Source organism: Mesoplodon mirus (assembly GCF_964341445.2).
Source record: "Mesoplodon mirus genome assembly, chromosome: X".
Taxonomy (NCBI): Eukaryota; Metazoa; Chordata; class Mammalia; order Artiodactyla; family Ziphiidae; genus Mesoplodon; species Mesoplodon mirus.
In genome coordinates, this window is record NC_138981.1 from 34,448,662 (window position 1) to 34,467,190 (window position 18,529).

At 36.3% G+C, this 18,529-nt stretch overlaps 1 protein-coding gene across 1 annotated transcript in view; it reads left to right on the forward strand.

The window, feature by feature from the left end:
• CFAP47 (cilia and flagella associated protein 47) overlaps positions 1 to 18,092 on the forward strand; it is a gene marked incomplete at both ends in the record, with an annotated part of 304,526 nt that extends 286,434 nt beyond the window's left edge. The window contains 2 exon segments of the mRNA XM_082609208.1: positions 2,404 to 2,572; positions 18,027 to 18,092. Coding sequence (XP_082465334.1) covers positions 2,404 to 2,572; positions 18,027 to 18,092 — 235 coding nt within the window.
• Between the last annotated feature and the right edge of the window lie 437 nt (positions 18,093 to 18,529).

Below are 18,529 nucleotides of genomic sequence, written 5' to 3' on the forward strand. Positions count from 1 at the left end.
ATATTGGTCCTCTTGATATTGTTGTGTAAGTCCCTTAGATTTTCTTCACTCTATTTTATTTATTTTTTCTTTTTGCTCCTCTGACTGGATAATTTCACATGACTTTTCTTCAAATTCTCTGATTACTTTTGCTTGATCAAATCTGTTGAACCTCTAGTGAATTTTTTATTTCAGTGAATTTTTCAGCTACATTCCTCAGCTCCAAAATTTGTTTGGTCTTTTTTTATATTTTCTGTCTCTTTGTTGAAATTCTCATTTTGTTCATACATTGTTTTCCTGATATTGTTCAACATCTTCATGACAGTTATTTTGAATAATTTGTCAAGTAATTCCTATAACTCCATTTCTTTATGGTGTGTTTCTGGAGACTTATTTTGTTTCTTTAACAGGGTAATTTTTTTCTGTTTCTTCATATTCTTTTTAACTTCGTGTTGGTATCTACACATTTGAAAAAATAGCTACCTCTCCCATTCTTTACAGACTGGCTTTATACAGGGAAAGATCTTCACCAAGCAGTGCAACTAGAGACTCTGGGGGCCTCTCAGGTCTTTTCTGTAAATATGTCTTTCTGATCTTGTGTATGAAGATTACTAATTAGAGGAGCTTGCCAGCTTCTATTTTCTCATGAGTTTGTAATCTCTTGCTCCCTCTGGTGTCTGTCTTCTGTAGTGTGAGTACTCTGAAATAGCACACTGCCCAGATCTTTTTTTCAGCAGCCTCTAGGCATCTAGAGTTTGTCATGTTCTCTCAGTTCCATAAGACAAGCAAGACAGAAACCAGAACCGTAAGCAGCCCACTGAAAAGCCAGAAATTTGGATGCATGTTCCACTCTTCTTTTTCTGCACTTATGGAGAGCCTTCTGAGCTATATCAGTTTCTGTCTGCCATACCATGAGACCTCTGTAGAACCAGTACCCTGCCCAGCTCTTTTTTGTTCTCAGAAACTACCATGCTTCTAGAGTGTGTCAGGTCTCATCAATACTTCAAGATAGGCAAGATAGAAGCCAGTCCCCCAGCAGCCCCACACCTCCAATATCCAGATGTTGGATGTCTGGTCCACTCTTCTCTTTTCTTCACCTGGGAGAAGTGAGACCTGAGAATTTCCTCCTAATCCTGTGGTACTGTGCTCAGGAGGGAGAGCTTGTGGTGACAGGATCCACATATTTTCCTAATAGCTTCAGAGCAGCTGATTTTGCACTCACCTGGAGGGCAGAAGCCTCTTAACTGGTTTCAGAATTTCTCACAATGGAAATTGGCTATCTCCCTGACATCACCCCTCTGGATATTCTGTTTTATACATCTCTTATTTATTGGATCATGCATCATTGCCTAGCACTGGTAATAAAATGTTTTAAAACATTAACAATCATAATGACTATATTAATATTAATTAGTCCTTGTCAGGTACTTTCCATGTGCCAGGAAAGATAATAAACTTTATGTGGTATTATTAATTTAACAGAATGAAAACTGAGGTTCAGAAAGACTAAGCAAGTTGCTTGAAGTCATGCTCCCAGATAGAGCTAAGATTCCGGTCTAAGCCATCTGTATCCTTAGTCCACTTTCTCAGACCACCTGCTATGAGACTCAATACACATTTACTGAAAGGATCAGTGAGTCCCAACCTGAATCTCCCATCTGCTCTTCTATGTTTCACTGTTGGATCTTTTCTAGGAAACTGTTCTTTACCTTCTGCCTGTATCTCCCCTGTCAGTTTGGATTTTAAATTCCTCACAACCTCCCATGTACTGTGCCTCTCTCCTGCTTTCTTCTACCAAGAAGTTCCTCAAATTCTTTCACAGTCTTCATCTCAAATGTAATCTACCTTGACTTCAAGATGGTCACTTGAATCTTAAATGTCACTCAGTTCACTCTAGATCATAGCAGCTCGTCTTCAGGCCCAAGAATCTTTAATGAACCTGTAAAGTACTTATGTCTTACTTAGCAAGTGGAAAACTGAAGGAGAGTGAGCAAATATCACATTGGAATAGTAGTAAAAACAAAGGCTATATGATAGCTGCTGTGGTCAGGCATTTTAGATATTAATTTATTTTAAAATAATTGAATTTTCATTTGTTATTCAGTTATTCAGTTATTATAGGGACAGCATTGTATTCTTTGTACACTATAAAAATAAAATGTGATTAAAAATATCTTTAAGATTCCATTTTTTTCACCCTACAAAGAATGACACTTTTCGATAATTTTAAAAATGCCTCCTCACTATTATTCTGTAAGCATTCCATAAAGTAACAAGTATCAGACTCACAGCTGCATAACAGCATTAATGTTTAACTGTAGTCCTATGCAACAGGATATAAACCAAGCCCTACCCATCAAGTTCTCATAAAGGGAACAGGGTAATGATACAATTTTAAAGGTTGATATTATATTTTTGTTCCAGAAATCCCGAGCCATTCACAGCATACTTCCTACCTGGCAGTGATCCTGAGTTTTTCGTAAAACCTAAGGTTGGAGAACTTCTTCCTTTTGACACTGAAGGAACTCTAACCGTTGTGGGTTTTAAACCCAAAATGTACAGCAGGAAATACAAAGCAACATTAGCAATACAGGTGAGTTCTACAAAGGCAGTAGTCAAGAATGTTTGATGTCACAAAAGTCATTAAATGACTTTGGGAGAAAAGGTTTCACCCAATGATCACAGATAAAGAATAGCAACATTATCTTGTAAAAGTCAACATATTTCAACTGCTCTGTCTTGTTTTAATTTTCTTTTGGTCAATAAAGAAATTTTAAATGTGACGTATAACCAAAAATATTGTTATCACCAGTGAAAATAGGAAATTATTTCTCTTCCATATTAAGGAATTGTGGAAGAGATAATGACTGTAAAGTGATTTGTATAGTCACATATTGTTTTCTGTAATAACCAATTCAAAGACTTTAGGTGATTTGCGATAGAGATTTTGAAACCTTTGATTAAGGGATAAGATGTTGTCAAAATGTTAAAGTGTAAAATGAAGAAAATTAAATAGAAGATAAAATTTATCTTGAATTGAAAAAAAAATGATGTGAAATGGGCCATTAATGTAAAATAATGTTAAAGTGATCATTTTATTAAAAGTTAAGGTAAATACAATTCTGAAAATTTAGCCAGTAAGCAACACTTCTCCATAAAATTTCCCACATATATGCCACTAGGAACTTTTTGGTTAAGGTAACTTTCAAGTTATTTCTGAAAAGATGCCTATTGCCACTCTCTGTTTTCAGTAGCACAGGCACAAGGGACTTGTAGTCTTGTTTTGAGACACAACTACTGATGCCAAAGTGTCTACTAGACTTCTGAATCAGACACTAATTAAGCAGCACCATTGGCAGAAAAATGTGTTGTTACTGTTTTAATGAATAGAGAAAAATGTTGAACATTGCTTGAAAAAATTATTTTTATTTTTCATCCTAGAGTCCTTACAACCCAGGTAATAAATATATAAAGCCTCTGGAGACTTGCTGCACATAACCCACTCCTGTGTTAATATTTGATTTTAAATGATCATGTTGATGTATTTCCTTCTTAAAATGATATTTTTAAAATAGATTTGTGAATAAAATTATATTCAGTTTATAGTATATGGTGGACATTTCTGAAATTAACTACTTAGGAGGTTTTACCAACAAAATTCTGTTTCTGATTTCCCTATGCAGAATTGACAGTTAAATCAGTGGCAGCAGAATTGAAGGGTTTCTGTGAAAGAATAAGTTAGTATATGGGATCAACTTAGAATATAACATTTTCATTTAGTCAGAAGTAGTATAGTTTTATAAAGTATATACGGGGAAAATTGAGAAATCACTATTTGGATTTAAGAAGTCACTATTTTGTTGATCCTATTTTTATTATGGAAAATTCCAAATACGTGTAGAAATGGAGAGAATAATTAATCCACACGTGCTCATCATCCCATATGAACACTTATCAACTCAAGGCCACTCCTGCGTCAAATATATTCCCACCCCCTTCCTGACTTCCCATATTATTTTGAAGAAAATGCCAGACATCCTATTATCTGCAAATATTTTCTGCTAATCTCTAAAAGACAAAAATCTTAACCATAATACCATTATCACATCTAAAATTTAACAATAATTCCTTACCCATCAGTACCTACCAAATATCCATTTAGTGTTCAAATTTTCAATTGACTCATAAATCTCATATTTTTTAATTTAAATAAATATGTAAAGACATAAAAATAGTACACAGAGTCCTATGAATCCTTCTCCCAGTTCTCCCGATGGTCACATCTTATACAGCTGTAGTAAGATATCAATACAAAGATATTAACCTAACAAAATAGTTTTAACTAGGCTAGAGACCTTATTCCATTTTTTACATTTTTCACATGCATTTGTGTGTGTTTGTGTGTGTGTGTGTGTGTATGTCTGGTTCTAGACAGTTTGAACCCATGTATAGATGTGTATAACTACAGTCACAAGTGAGATGGAGAACTCTTCCATCACAGCAAAGGAACTATGTCTTGCTAACCCTTTCTAGTCATGTCTAATACTGTAACTCCCTCTCTACCCCTGGCAACTAGTAATCTTTTCTCCATCCCTTTGGTTTCATAATTTCTAAAATATTCTATAAGTGGAATTATATGTAACATTTTGAGATTGGCTTTTTATGCTAAGTATCATACCCTTGGGGTTCATAAAGATTATTATATATATATCAAATCAATGATTTTGAAATCATGGTTCAAACATTGTCTATCTTCTGACTCCAAAACCCTGCTATTAATGATAACACCATGATGTCTCACATGATAAATGTGAAGAATTTTAAGTTAATTCATTATCTAAATAAAAATCATTGTTTACATTATTATCATCTTTTGTAAACTGTTGGGTTTTTTTTTTTTTTTTTTTTTTTTTTTTTTGCGGTACGTGGGCCTCTCACTGTTGTGGCCTCTCCCATTGTGGAGCACAGGCTCCGGATGCGCAGGCTCAGCAGCCATGGCTCACGGGCCCAGCCGTTCCATGGCATGTGGGATCTTCCCGGACCAGGGCACGAACCCGTGTCCCCTGCATCGGCAGGTGGACTCTCAACCACTGCGCCACCAGGGAAGCCCGTAAACTGTTGGTTTTAAGCATTAAGTCAATTAATACTTGTAGCATATATGAAACCTATGGTCTTTACTTGGAAATAAAAAGTAGGATTCTTAAGAACAGTTTAGTTAAATATTACCCTATACAAACTTCAACAACCATGGTAGCAAGCTTCATAAGTTCCCTTTCAATTAAACCATATTTGGAAAGATTAAAAAGTGTCCCTTCCCCACTGTTATACAAGGCATGTAGCTTTGTGAGACTTAAGTTAACTTGGTCAGAGTATTACAAAAAGCAGTGTGACTCAAAGAGAGTCGACAGTCCACTCAACTTCCATGGTGGACATGATGAATCTTAAATAATTTATATAAACTTCTGAGGGCTATCAGAATTACCCAAGATAAAACATATAAGGCTTGTACAAAAGAAATATTTATATGTAGAGGGACCTGGTATAACTAGAGACATAGCTAGGCATAGGCATAAGTAATATGTATGTAATTGTATTGGTTTTAAAAGAATTGGCCATTGCCATGAAACTGTGGGATTTTATATTTGTATATATATATATATCTGTCTCTTGGTTTGTATTTTCTCATAAGCAGATCCTGAAATAAGGATTCAAGTCCATGTAGCATATTTACCATGTGATCACAGGAAACAGATGTAGAGAAGCCAGGATATGAGACACAGAAGGAATAGAAACCAATAAAGGGTGCTTTTATCAAGGCAATTACCAGAGTAGGCTCCTGGAATTTAAAGCCATGGGAGTTCTCTGGGAAATCATGTGGAACTCACACCTCAGAATATTTACAGCTGAGGGGGCCAAGGAATTGGAGGGTTTATACACCAACTACTACTGTTCAGGCATTGATTGAGGAATGTTCCCAGGAATTGTTAATTCCCTGGCAGCACAGAAGCCTTCTGGAGTTTCTGAAAAACTTCAAGTCAAAGAGGTGCAGATACTGGCAATTGGAAATTGGGCAGCAATGAAATGGAAATGTCTGAGGGATGTACCTGGGTACAGGCCACATCAGCTAATGTTTCCATTCATAAGAATGTGGCCTTTAAAACATAGCTTTGGGAATTTATTCCATGAGTTCATTGGCTTTGGCTGATTCCTTTTCAAACTAGAGAGATATTATTTAAATATGGAATTTACATCTGTTTAAAAAATACTTGTTTTTTAAAATTCATTTAAATAAATAGTTGAGTATAATTGTCAGTTTGGCATTCTTTTGTAAGAATCAGCACAGTGATTCTTTGACACATTAGCTACATGGAGGTATTGGTTTATTCTTATATTATTTTCACTTCTGCTTTTTTTATTTATATTTTCAAAGGGAGATTGAGTATAGAAGATATAGAGCTATATCTTTAAAATGTTTTCAAAAACATGAGTCCTTTTCACAATTGGAAGAAAGTTAACTATAGATATAAGAACTGTAATATTTAATCTTTATAAAATAAATATGTTCTTATACTATATAAAGTATTGAGATAAAGGACATGAACAACTTCTTAGGAATATATTTATATTTGGATTATATATATTATATGTATACAAACACACACAGCATCACTTATTGCAAAATTATTTGAATTTTTTTGTCAGTTAATCAATTTTATTTTATTTTATTTATTTTTGGGAGATTGGGATTGACATATATACACTATTGATTCTATGTATAAAATAGATAACTAATGAGAACCTATTGTATAACACAGAGAAAGACTTTTTTTTAAATTAGAGTATAGTTGATTTACAATGTTGTGTTAATTTCTGCTGTACAGCAAAGTGGATTAGTTATACGTATACATATTTCCACTCTTTTTTTAGATTCTTTTCCCATATAGGTCATTACAGAGTATTGAGTAAAGTTCCCTGTGCTATATATTAGGTACTTATTAGTTATCTATTTTATATATAGTAGCGTGTATATGTCAATCCCAATCTCCCAATTTATCCCTCCCTCCCCGCTTTCCCCCTGGTAACCATAAGTTTGTTTTGTACATTTGTGACTCTATTCCTGTTTTGTAAGTAAGCTCCTTTGTACCATTTTTTTAGATTCCACATACAAGAGATATCATATGATATTTGTCTTTCTCTTTCTGACTTACTTCACTTAGTATGATAATCTATAGTTGCATCCATGTTGCTACAAATGGCATTATTTCATTCTTTTTTTTTTTTTTTTTTCTTTTTGCGGTATGCGGGCCTCTCACTGTTGTGGCCTCTCCCGTTGCGGAGCACAGGCTCCGGATGCGCAAGCCCAGCGGCCATGGCTCACGGGCCCAGCCACTCCACGGCATATGGGATCCTCCCAGACCGGGGCACGAACCCGTATCCCCTGCATCGGCAGGCGGACTCTCAACCACTGCGCCACCAGGGAGGCCCTCATTCTTTTTTATGGCTGAGTAATATTCCATTTCATATATATATATATATACACACACACACACACACACACACAAATACACACACACACACACACGCCACATCTTTGCACTTACTCTCAATTTACACTTTCTCTAGGCATAGATTTCTGGGTTCATAACTATTTTTCCCCTCAGCACTTTGCAGTTATTACCCCATCTTCTATGACTTTTCTTGTTGTTGAGAAATCTGTTATATGTCAAGTTTACCTAAAAGGTAAACTGACTTTGCTTTTTAGCTTTTAAGGTTTTTTTCTTTCATTCTTGATTTCCTGAAAATTTCTCTATTACATATCTAGCAATGTGTCTATTATGTTATTTTATTATTATTATTATTGTTATTATTCTGCTTGGTACTCAAAGTGTGCTATCATTTTGAATACTTATATCTCTCTTCCATGTCAGAAAATTCTCAGCTAATATCTTATCAAATATTCCTTCTCTTCCTTGCCTGCATTCTCTGTATTCTGGAAAGAGATCCCAAGAGCTTAGGGCCTGAAGCTTAAGTGTAAAGGATCTCAATCAATCTTGTGGGAATATTAACAGCTTGTACATATGTTTTACCTTTTTTATCTCTTAGCTGTGTGGTAGATGAAGTGTTCAGTGCTATCTTCCAAGTCAGTAATAGTCTTTTCAGTGGTGTTCTGTTTAGAGTTTATCCTGTCTATTGATTTTATTGTTTATTTTGATGATATTTTTTTATTTCTTGTATTCTGATTAGTTTTTTTATATTCACCTTTTAAATATATGTAGCTTCTTGTTTGATATTTTCTTGTTCATTCCTAAATAAGATTTTATCTCTGAGTATCATAGCAGTGTTTACTATAAAGCATTTGTCAAAATATTGCATAAAGTTAATATCATGAGGAGATAATTCCTGTTCTGATGTTTATCTTATTGATTGTCTTTCTTAGCATTAGGTTTCTTCATGCATTTTAGAATGGTGGATCACAGGCTTATCTAAGGGGAATATGTATTTTTTTGCTTTGCATTGTTTTCTTTTTCTTTCACTTTCTGGGCTCTTTCCTCTCTGACAAGGCGTTATGAGGCTACTTCCAGGAATGTCCTGGTGCCCTCAATTGACAAATAGCTCTCATAACGAAGGCTTGGGCCTCCTCCCTGGTAGGGATATGAAAGATACACAGGACGGATTAGTGAGCCTCAGGCAGCTGGAGCTTACATTGCCTGCAGCTCTGGGCAGCAGTTACCAGTATTTTTTTCACCCTACTTTTAGAAATCATAGCCCCTGGATTTAAGCAGTGAAGCCAACTCCTTTTCTCCATTTCACATGGAAGATCTCTAGTCCTTCTTATCCCAAAAAGGTAAATTTGCATCTCCCACTGCCTGCTTTGGAATATAGACCATCAGCTCCATTAACCACTCCAGCTTTCTATATTGTCTTTTGTGTACGAAAATGCTTATTTTTTGTCTCAGTCTCTTTGATTCTTTATATTGCTAAGTTTTTAGAGCCAAAGGGTATACATCAAAGAAGCAACAGAGTGCCTTTTTCCTAGTGTCTCTGGGTTAATTTTTAACTACAAATTTTATTAGAATGTTGAAAATATAATTAATAAAGGAAATCCAATCACTTTCAAGTAGGAATAGCTATGGAGTTTCTAGAGGTTTAATTATATAGATTATAATCAGTTACTAAAGTTTTTTTTCTTTCCTCTGTTTCAGGAAATACGTAGCTTTGAAAGAGTTATGTAAAACTTTGCAATTCAGTCAACTAGTGAAGGATATTGGAACTGGTTCTTTCTCATCAGCTATCACTGAAAAGAACCTAGGATTAGATAAGTAATTTCTATGCTTTTTTTCTGTCAGAGTTAGTGTAGTCTCGGTGAATACATATCAGATTGTTGGGTCTTTATATGTTTGCTTATTAATTAACATGTTCCTGAGTAAAACTCTGAAGTTCTCTCTGTTTTTAAGCCTTAAAATATGGTGTCTTATACAGTTTTCAAATGAAGGCCTTATCTTTTTAAAATTATATCTACAAGGAAAGGATTCTTTCCTCTTACAAGAAGCACTTTACTGAAGTGAAACATTAGCCAATGGTTTCATTTGTAAGGCAGTATCTTCATATTGACTGGTTAACAATTAATTACTCAAGTGAAAACTAAGAATATATTAGTGGACTGTTAATTCACTCCTCTGGATCTCAGCTGAGAAGTTTCCCTAATACATCTCAGGTTACTGACCACATGAATCCCATGTCTCCAGGCAGCCAGCAGGGCCCTGCTCCCTTTGTGTTCCCATCTACTAAGATTTCAAGGGGATGAGTCTTACTTAGCTTGTCTGTTACTGATCTTGCTCCATGATGTGGCTGAGGACGTTGTCCCCTCTTCTCCAATGCTTCTTTTTTCCTTCTCTGCATAGATTAGATCTTCCTCCAGTGTTCAAGCTGTATTCACACTCTGCACCCTGACTCAGCCAGGTCCATGTTAGACCTGAAGCTTTCTCACGGCTCCTGCTTCTCTCTTACCTTTGCCAACTACTGGCCTCTCCTGTTTCCCTCCATCGTGCCAGCCCTGAAGATAGGCATTTGGCAATTTATGTCCTATGCCCCTATCTTACATTGCATCCCAAAGAGGGAAATCTTTATATGGTATGTGATAGGAGGTAGTTTATTTGGGCGTTGATCACAGAAAGCACCATTAGGGGAAGAAGATAGTGAGATGATATGTGGAAGGGGAGGAAGCCCAAAAGAGGGTGAGTTATTAACGGGTTTGTTCTGTGTCCAAATGGATATCACTTCTCCTCAGGATCTCTGAAGTCCAAGACAGAACATTCCTCAGAGTAATCCCCCTTCTTTCTCAGAGCCAAGTGGGGTCCATATTCATCCTCCAGTACTCATTTGTCATTGCTAAGGGCTGCTCCATAGGAACATTTACTTTCTAAGGGCATTAATTCACAAGTATCTGAAAGAAAGCCCTTCAGCAGAAATTTGCAATGGATCAGGGTTGTTTATGTACTGGCCAGTGAGTGTTGAATGAGTATGGGAGAGGTACAAACAGGAACTGATGAATCACTTCCATCCTCTAATACTTATGTAGGAACTGTTGACATCTGTATCACAGAGGTGAGGGCATCCCCACTACATGCATAGGCTGTCCAGGCAGTGGTATTTGTGAGGCACCAAGAAAGGGTTCATCCAAAGTTATCTGCTTCATTCATGCCTATGGTTCTCTCTTACTAATAGCTTCATTTCTTTCAAAAGATAAATGTCACTGGATTCTAGATCTGAGTCCTCAGTATCTTTATTCATCCTCCCACATGACCGCACAAATCAGTTGGAAAAAGAGCATGGAACTCACCTGGGAAAAGCCATCAGATTCTCTCTCTAGGAATTTGGCATTGGGACGGGAGAAGCTCTTTCGGTCTCAATTATTCAGTTAGGAAAATTTGGGAGCCAAGGCATGCAGCAGACAAAATATCAATAAGGCTGAACTCCAGATAGAGAAATAAGGTAAACATACAGAGAGAAACAAACTGGAGCTTCTATGCTGTGTCTTGCTTACTAATACCATTCGAGTTGCTTGACCGTACCGCTGGGGAAGTCTGTCTATATTGATTATCCCTGGGTTACACCTGAATCCTGACATTTCTCCTTTACACTTAAGCTTCAGGCACTAATTCTTCACTCTGAATGTGTTTGCCAGATGGATTTCCTTCTGGACCTATTTAAAGAGAAAGCACAAGAACACTGATATATGGAATAAGGGGTGTAGAAGGTTGATGGCCTCCACATTATACCAAGGTCAGACAGAGTTGCAGTGAGGGAGATGAGGTATATAACAGATATGGAGATAAATAAATACTATGTGGCACCTTATTTATATATCTGGGTCAAGTACTTTTGTTCATTTTAACATTTTTGTGTTATATGTGGTAAAATACACAAAATTTACCATTTTAACCATTAAGTTTACAGTTCAGTGGTATTAAGTAGATTCACATTGTTCAGCTATTAACACTATCTATCCCAGAACACTTTTCACCTTTCCAAACTGAAACTACGTACCCATTAAACAATAACTCCCTATTCTCCCCTCGCTACAGCCCCTGGCAACCATCATTATACTTTCTGCCTCTATGAATTTGACTACTCCAGACACCTCAGATAAGTGGAATCATACAGTATTTGTCCTTTTATGACTAGCTTATTTCACTTAGCCTATTGTCCTCAAGGTTCATCCCTGTTGTAGCATATGACAGAATTTCCTTCTTTTTAGAGCTGAATAATATTCCACTGTGTCTATATATATATACCACATCTCGTTTATCCCTTCATCCATCTATGGATGCTTGGGTTGCTTCCACCTTTTGACTATTGTGAATAATGCTGCTATGAAAAAGGGTGTACATGGTCAGAATGACCATCATTAAAAAATCTACAAATAACAAATGCTAAGGAGGGTGTAGAGAAAAGGGAACCCTCTTGCACTGTTGGTGGGAATGTAAATTGGTATAGCCACTATGGAAAACAGTATGGAGGTTCCTTAAAAAACTAAAAATAGAGTCCCATATGATCTAGCAGTCCCCCTCCTAGGCATATATCCAGAGAAAACTATAATTTGAAAAGATACATGCACCCAGTGTTCATAGCAGCACTATTCACAATAGCTAAGACATGGAAGCAACCTAAATATCCATCAACAGAGGAATGGATAAAGAAGATGTGGTACATATATACACTGGAATATTACCCAGACATAAAAAAGACTGAAATAATGCCATTTGCAGCAACATGGATGGACCTAGAGGTTGTCACACTGAGTGAAGTAAGTCAGAAAGAGAAAGACAAATACCATATGATGTCACTTATATGTGGAATCTGAAATATGGCACAGATGAACATTTATGAAACACAAACAGACTCACAGACATAGAAAACAAACTATGGTTACCAAAGGGGAAAGGGGGCAGAGGAGGGATAAATTAGGAGTTTGGGATTAGCAGATACAAACTACTGTATATAAAATAGGTTAACAACAGGGTCCTACTGTATAGCACAGGGAACTATATTCAATATCCTGTAATCAACCATAATGGAAAAGAATATGAAAAGAACATGTTATATATGTACTGAATAATTGTGCTGTTCACCAGTAAATCAACTATACTTCAATTAAAAAGAAAAAAGAAAATGGGTGTGCACATATGTGTATGATTCCTTGCTTTCAGTTAATGGGTATATACCTGTAAGTGGAATTGCTGTAACATATAGTGATCCTATTATTAATTTTTTGAGGAACCACCATACTATTTTCCATGCACCATTTTACAATTGCAGCAGCAATTCACAAAGGTTCCACTTTCTGCACATCCTTGCCAATTGTGTAGATAAAAGTATGTGTGTAGACATTTTTGTATTATTCCCTTATTAACCTTCTGATGCCTACAGGGTCTGTAATGATACAACACGTTTCTTACCTAATAGAAAAATGCCAATCTTCTCCCTATTTTTAAGCATTTTATTTTTTTAATTTGTCTATGTTCACTCCATTTTTTGTTTCTCTGTTTATGATCCTGTCTTGCTGTGGTTTACTTGTAGATTTTTTAAGTCCCATTCTGATTCATCTAAAGTGTTTTTTAAGAGTAACTCTTTGCATAAAATTTTCATGATAGCTTACTTATTGTATTATATATTCATAACTTCTCAGTCTACTGATGTCATTCTATCAGTTTGAGTGAAGTGCAGCATTCTTACCTCCCTTTATCCTCCCTTATTATATAATTTAAAAAATATTTCCTCTACAGGTATTTAGAACCACATCAGAGAATGTTATAATTTTTTCTTCCAACATCAATCATAATTTAGAAAACTCAAGAGAAGAAGGAAAGTCTCTGGTATTTACCCACGTGTTTGCTCACTGCATTCTTTCTTCCTTTCTTATGTTCCAATATTCCTACTTTTATAATTTTCTTTCTGTTTAGAGAAATTCTCTCACGTTTAGAGTCAGTCTCTAGGTGACAAATTCCACTAATTTTCCTTTGTCTAAGAATATCTGGGCTTCCTTTCTGAACAATATTTCCACTGTCTGTAGGATTCTAGGTGGACAGTTCTTTACTTTCTGCACTGGAAAAAAAAAATGTGTCACCTCCATGGTTTCTAATAAGGAATTCATTGTTATTCTAATTGTTTTTCCCCTGTAGGTAAGGTGTCATTTCTCTGAACTGCTTTCAAGATTTTTACTCTGTTTTCATTTTTCAGAAGTGTGACTCTATTGCGTGTTGTTATTTCTTTGGATTTATCCTATTTGGAATTTTATCAGCTTTTAAAAACTGTAGGTATGTGTCTTTTGCCAAATTTTGGAAGTTCTCCATTATTTCTCCAAGTACGTTTTCAGCCTTATCCTTTTTTCCCTCTCTTTCTGGGATTCTGATGACATGAATATTAGATTTTTGTTATAATCTCACAGATCCCCGAGGCTCTCTTCATTTTTTAGATTCTTCTCTGTTATTCAGATTAGAATTAGAATTGTTCTATCTTTCAGTTCACTAACCCTTTTTTCTGCCCCCCTCCATTGTGTTGCTGGTGTCCTCATCATGAGCGAGAGAGAGGTGGTGAAAGTCTTGTCTCTCCACCACCCCAGTTGGGAGGGGCAGGAGCATCTTGTTGCTGCAGGGTGTGGGTAGATGTTCAGGCTTTCCACGCAGCGGTCTCCCCTGACAGTGTTGAAGGCAGAGCCTTATTACCACCTAGCAGGGCTGACTATGAAAGCCCTGGCCCCTACTCAACCTTCTTTGACACCACTCCAGTGGGGAATTATGGCACTTCCTTACAGCCTAGCAAATGTTAGTCTGAAAGTCTAGGCCCCCATTTGGCCTTTATTGGTGAGGGTGAGTGTGAGGCAATAGTTTTTTCTGTAGTATTTGGTTGGAGTAGAGAAGCTATTGTTTAAGTTTTCTCTCTGCTAGGCTGACCTTTTCTGAGTCCTTTCTCTAAAGAGAGCAGACTTTCCTTGGGAACTCATAGCCATGTTGTTCCTAGAGTTCCAAGGTTGTCCTTAGTCCATCTGCCTTCTCTCCATCTTTTAGAGTAATATACATATTTATACATACATACATATATACATATATATACTTACATATATATGTGTGTGTGTATGTGTGTGTGTGTGTGTGTGTTTTAGTTGTACTTATTGGGAGGAAAATGGACAAATACATTTACTCCATTTTCCCAGAAGAGGAGATCTAGCTTCATATTCATTTAATTTAACTCAGAGAAAAAAATAACATGAATGCTTTCAGTTTATTCCAGCATCCTTGCCATCCACTTATTTCAAAAGTCAAAAGGGGTTCAGGGCTCTTTACCTCTCTACTCTATGAGAAGCCAACTTTCAGCATGACTCATAGACCCCTTTGGGATTTTTCTACTATCTGCTTCCATCTTGCTAATGCCAAAAGAGATTCTAAAGTGTAGGGGCTTGAGGTTAGGCCCAACACAGTCAAGGTGAAGGGCACTCTGCATTAATAAGCCTCTGAACGCTAACCTCTCCAAGTTTCCCCAGCACTTGAGGCCAGGCGTCTCTTCATGTCTGGTAGTACCCCGTCCTACAACACAGGCTTGGGAAACTCCAAATAGCATCTCCCATCCCTTCAAGCAATAGCTCCAACCACTTGTTCCTGAAATCATTGCTATGAACTTTGTGAAAATATGTTAACATTACTGTTCTTTTTTTTAAAAAAAAATCATTTATCTTTCCTTCCCGATCATAAAATTACAAAAATAAAACAAATGCTTTGATTAAATGAAGCAAAGAATCAAGCATAGTGTTCATAATTCTATAAGAAAAATGACCTAGTTTTGCCTCAGTATTTATTTGCCTTTTAGAGATTCAATAATTGCATTTTTTCCTGAAGTGACTTCTTGTGCTAAAATAAATGACCGAAGAGTGTCTTATTGCTGACACAGATCACAGTTTGTTGCTAATGGAATGTTAACTGCTTTTTAAGTAACTCTGAATAAATCTGCTGATCCATAAAAGATTCATCTAAAAGGAATCCAATTCATTTTCTGCCTCTACCACTTCCACTGATGTGAAAAATCTTCCTTCATATTCCACTTTAGTTCAGCCATTGCAATGCTGAGAGCGACACCTGGCTTGTAAAAGGATATTTTAATTGGGAGAGGTGACACATTTAATAATATGTCAAGGTTACCATTTAAGAAACAGTCACTCCCCAAAAGAAAAATGATATTTAAGCTTGTCCTCTGGTGTAAAAAATCATCTCCAGAGTATGAAGTTTTGCTCCATTTCCAAGATCAGAAAGGCAGTACTGAAAAAGAATCCTGAGATCTCCAAAGACAAACAAAACCTGTGACTTCAGCTTCATCCCTGAGAATTAATTCCCTGTGTAATTTTGTATCTGGGACAACGACGACAGAGGATTTTGCAAAACTTTAGCAAAACCAAAACTCAACACCTCAGCAGATGTCTTTGTGGCTTGAATTTCCTGTGTCTAGAGCACCTTCCTGCCTTGTGTGCCTTTGTAGAATAGTCCAGCTTGGGTAGAAAATAGTCGCATCTATGTATGGTTTAGAAATAGGGGCTGTATCTTTCTTCCAGGTCTGCATGTTATTTATCATTCTTTGAAACAATAATGTGTCTGAAAATAAGGCATATATTTAAAAATTATGAAATAAGGTATTTATTAGACATTTATTTTTGTAAATCTCAAAAAAGATAAATATTTTTTGAAGCAAAGCTCTTCTTTTAGACTTATACCACAGTCCTCCAAGAATAGATACACCTTTGCAGTTACTTAAACAATAGCTTACAAGGAGTTGTATAAATTGTGCTGGCTACATAGATGTATACAGGCTGTAAATTGTTTTCAAGTTGTTACTTCAGTGTTTAAGAAAGAAAATAATGGGGCTTCCCTGGTGCCGCAGTGGTTAAGAATCCGCCTACCAATGCAGGGGACACAGGTTTGAGCCCTGGTCCAGGAAGATCCCACATGCCTCGGAGCAACTAAGCCTGTGCACCACAACTACTGAGCCTGTGCTCTAGAGCCCGTGGGCCACAACTACTGAGCCCACGTGCCACAACTACTGAAGCCCACGCACCTAGAGCCTGTGCTCTGCAACAAGAGAAGCCACCGCAATGAGAAGCCTGTGCACCACAACGAAGAGTAGCCCCCACTCGCTGCAACTAGAGAAAAGCCCTCGTGCACTAATGAAGACCCAACGCAGCCAAATATAAATAAATAAATAAATATTTTTTAAAAAAGAAAGAAAATAATGAGTTATATGACTGAGTGACATTTCACAATGAAAAGAAATGATACTAAATCTACATTTAAGTATCATTTGCACTAGGTCACTATGATTTCAAATGCTGTCATTATGGAAGAATTATGGCTCTTTTGAATCTCACATAAATGGAATCACATAGTTTGTCCTCTTTTCTATTTGGCTTTCTTTCACATAATATTTTGTCAGTGAGATTCATCCATGCTTTTGCATCTATCAGTAGTTTATTCTTTTCATTGTGAGTTATATCCTGTTATATGAATCACATTATATATATCACATTATTACATTGTATGAATGTATCGTATGTATTTTTCCTTTCACTTGTGGTTGGACATTTGTGTTGTTCCCAGGTTTTGGTCTTTATGTACAAAACTGCCAAAAACATTCCTGTCCGACATTTGGTGCACACGTGTAGACATTTCTGTCGTGTATTCAGCTAAATAAGCTTCCCAGACTCAATTCCAATATGTGTATGTGGATGCTTTCCCACACCAACAAGCAATTATTGTACTCTAGCAAGGTGTCCAAGAATTCAACTCAATTCTGACGCTACCTACCCAGAAATAGAATGAAATTCCATAGGTAAAGGGCTCAGTCCCACAAGACCACCCTCCACTTCAGACACCAGCACAAGCCCAAGTTTGTTACCTGTACTTCTGGCAGACAATCTAAAAACTGGAGGACTCAAGAACCCTCTCCAACTCAGACTGCCAATCAGAAGTCCAGGTTGTCACCTGCATTTCTGACCAACTGGCTCTAAATCAGAGGTTCCCACGACCCCCTCCTTGGGGTCAATTAATTTGCTAGAACAGCTCACAGAACTCAGAGAAACATTTTACTTACTGGATTACTGGTTTATTATAAAATAATAATCTAAGAAACTGAACTTATAAAAACAGAGTAGAATGGTAGTTGCCAGGGTCTGGGGGGTAGGGGAGGAAATTGAGGAGATGTTGGTTAAGGGCACAAACTTGCAACTAGTAGATACATAAGTCCTGGGGATCAAATGCACAACATAGTGACTATAGTCAACAATACTGTATTATAAACTTCAAAGTTGCCAAGAGACTAGATCTTAATTGTTCTCAACTAAAAAAGAAACGATAATTACGTGACATGATAAAGGTGTTCGATAACACAACTGTGGTAATCATATTGCAATATATAAACACATACACCTCAAACTTACACAATGTTATATGTAAATTATATCTCAATAAAAAGTATCATAAATTAAATATTTTCTTTTTTCTTCATAGATCTTAGATAAAAATAGATGTCATTTCACAAATTCCCTAAAACCATTCTTTACTATTCCAATGTAATAAACTTGAAGAAAAGAAACTGGAATCACATTTTAAAAAGTCACAGGTCAGTGTTAAGAAAGTATTGTAACTGCCAAGCTTTATCTCAGACAGAGCTTTTTCTACCTTTTCTGTTTGTTCTGTTCTAATCACAAAATGTACAGAGCATCATGTCCGTCACAAAAAGAGACGTATGTAACACGACTGACTAAATCAATTATGTCTCAAAGGTAATAACTATTGGAACATTGCAAAGGTTAGCAGTTTAGGATAAGATTTCATTAACCGTGATCAGTGGCATTTTATTTGACATACATAGATGTTTTAAAATTTTGTGTGAGCCTTGAGTCATAAATGCAGATGTATAACTCATAATGTATATGCATATGAATATGTAGTACAGAGAATTATTTCAAGACCATGCTACTATAAATGAGCATTCATCTAGACAGTTATTA